The sequence below is a fragment of the Macrobrachium rosenbergii genome, chromosome 17, assembly GCF_040412425.1.
Source record: "Macrobrachium rosenbergii isolate ZJJX-2024 chromosome 17, ASM4041242v1, whole genome shotgun sequence".
Classification (NCBI taxonomy): domain Eukaryota; kingdom Metazoa; phylum Arthropoda; class Malacostraca; order Decapoda; family Palaemonidae; genus Macrobrachium; species Macrobrachium rosenbergii.
In genome coordinates, this window is record NC_089757.1 from 37,605,893 (window position 1) to 37,608,048 (window position 2,156).

The 2,156-nt window shown below is 47.8% G+C and overlaps 1 protein-coding gene across 1 annotated transcript; it reads right to left on the minus strand.

Moving 5' to 3' along the window:
• Window positions 1-253: 253 nt before the first annotated feature.
• On the minus strand, window positions 254-1,309 carry LOC136847619 (uncharacterized). Its single transcript, XM_067119337.1, has one exon. It carries the CDS (start codon window positions 1,307-1,309, stop codon window positions 254-256), a length of 1,056 nt encoding a protein of 351 aa, XP_066975438.1.
• Window positions 1,310-2,156: the final 847 nt, after the last annotated feature.

Below are 2,156 nucleotides of genomic sequence, written 5' to 3' on the forward strand. Positions count from 1 at the left end.
ATTTCTAGCTGTCTGTCTATAAATTCATGTATATACATATTTGTATATATATAAAATGTGTGTTGGGGTTATTATACAGAGAGAGAGAGAGAGAGAGAGAGAGAGAGAGAGAGAGAGAGAGAGAGACTGGATTGATTAATGATGATGAAGGCGCTACGCCAAAATGGCGCCCCCCTCTCCCCCCTTCACTCGTCAAAGCATAAACGAAGCCTTTTATTATTTATTTACGTGAACTTGAAGATCTGTGACCTTATTAACAGCAGCGGCAGAAACTACAAATATTTACGCTGGAAGAAAAAGTTTTGGGTTGGGGCAGTGGGTTGGTGGGTGGGAGTGGGAGGGTGAGTGAGAGGGGTGGGTGGGTGGGTGGGTGTGAGGGGTGTGGGCAGGGTTGGTGGTGTGAGGGGTGTGGGTGGGTGTGGGAGTGGGTGGGTGGGTGGGGAGTGGGAGGGTGAGTGGGAGGGTGTGGGGTGTGGGCGGGTGGGTGGTGTGAGGGGTGTGGGTGGGTGGAGTGGGTGGGGTGTGGGTGGGTGTGGAAGTGGATTGGTGGGTGGGGTGTTAGGGGTGTGGGTGGATGGGTGGGGTTTGAGGGTGTGGGTGGATGGGTGGGGACTGAGGGGTGTGGGTGCGATTTGGGAGTGGGTGGGTGGGGTTTTTGGGGTGTGGGTGAATGAGGTGGGTGAGTGAGTGAGGGGGTGTGGGTGGATGGGGAGTGGGTGGGTGAGTGAGGGGGTGTGGATGGGGGGTGTGGGAGTGGTGGGTGGGGTTTGAGGGGGGTGGTTGGGTGGGTGTGGTAGTGGGTGGGTGGGTGGGGTGTGGGGGTGTGGGTGGGTGGGGTGTGGGTGGGGTGTGGGTGGTGGGGTGGGGAGTTAATAGGTTGGTGGGTGGGGATGTTAGGGTGTGGGTGGATGGGTGGGGTCTGGGGTGTGGGTGGATGGGTGGGGTCTGAGGGTGTGGGTGGATGGGTGGGGTCTGAGGGATGTGGGTGGGAGTAGGTGGGTGAGTGAGAGGGTGTGGGTGGGTGGGGTGTGACAGGTGTGGGTGGGTGGGGAGTGAATGGGTTGGTGGGTGGGGTGTTGGGGGTGGGTGGATGGGTGGGATCTGAGGGGTGTGGGTGGGATTTGGGAGTGGGTGGGTGGGTTGGTGGGTGGGATGTTAGGAGTATGTGTGGGTGGGATGTAGATGGTGTGGGGGAGTTGGTAAGTGTGAGGGTTGTGTTTGGGTGGGCGTGTGGATGGGCGGGTGTGGGTGAAGTCGGGGCGTGGAGGGAGTAAAGACCAGTACCGCCCATTAACCTTTTGCTTAGCATCACTCGAAACTAATATTACTGCTTTCTATTACTACTCCTGCTACAAATTCTGCTTTTTTTCCCTGCTGCTTTTTAAGACCTCTTTTGCGTCGCACACGGAAGGTCAGCGAGGGATTCCGAAGGGATTAGTTCGGCCTTTGCTACTTGATCTCGAAGATTCTTAAATCCCCCCCGCCTCCGCCTCTTCCCCCCCTCTCGCCCTCTTCCTCCCCCGGGGGCGGCTTCCTTTTGTAAACTGACCTTCGGGAATGTTTCTTTGACCTCGCATTAGGCATTGGCGGTATGTGTTTGTCTCTCTAACCTCTCTTTGTCTCTCTCTCTCTCTCTCTCTCTCTCGGTATGTATCTCAGTCATGCATATATATATATATATATATATATATATATATATATATATATATATATATATATATATATATACCTGTAAGAATATATAAATATATATAATATATATATATACATTATATCTATCTATCTATCTGTCTATCATCTATCTATCTATATCTATATATATATATATATATATATATATATATATATATATATATATATATATATATGTATATATAAATATTATATATAATTATATCCATCTACCTATGTGTCTATATATACTATATATATATATATATGTATATATATACATATATTTATATTTATTTTTTCTTCTATAAACGCTATCCTTCCTCTCCCAAACTCCTACAGAACTCCTGCTACCTTCCTCTATCAATTACTTGACTCACCTCTCTTCTTATAACCTACTTATCCATTATATATAACTTCCAATGTGTCATAAGTTTCCATCAAATAAGATAAAAAAAAAAAGAGTAAGAATATACATCTTCCTT

What these genes read in the sequence shown, in the direction of transcription:
- LOC136847619 (XM_067119337.1), bottom strand. Translation starts at nt 1,309, where the DNA reads ATGCTAAGCAAAAGGTTAATGGGCGGTACTGGTCTTTACTCCCTCCAC.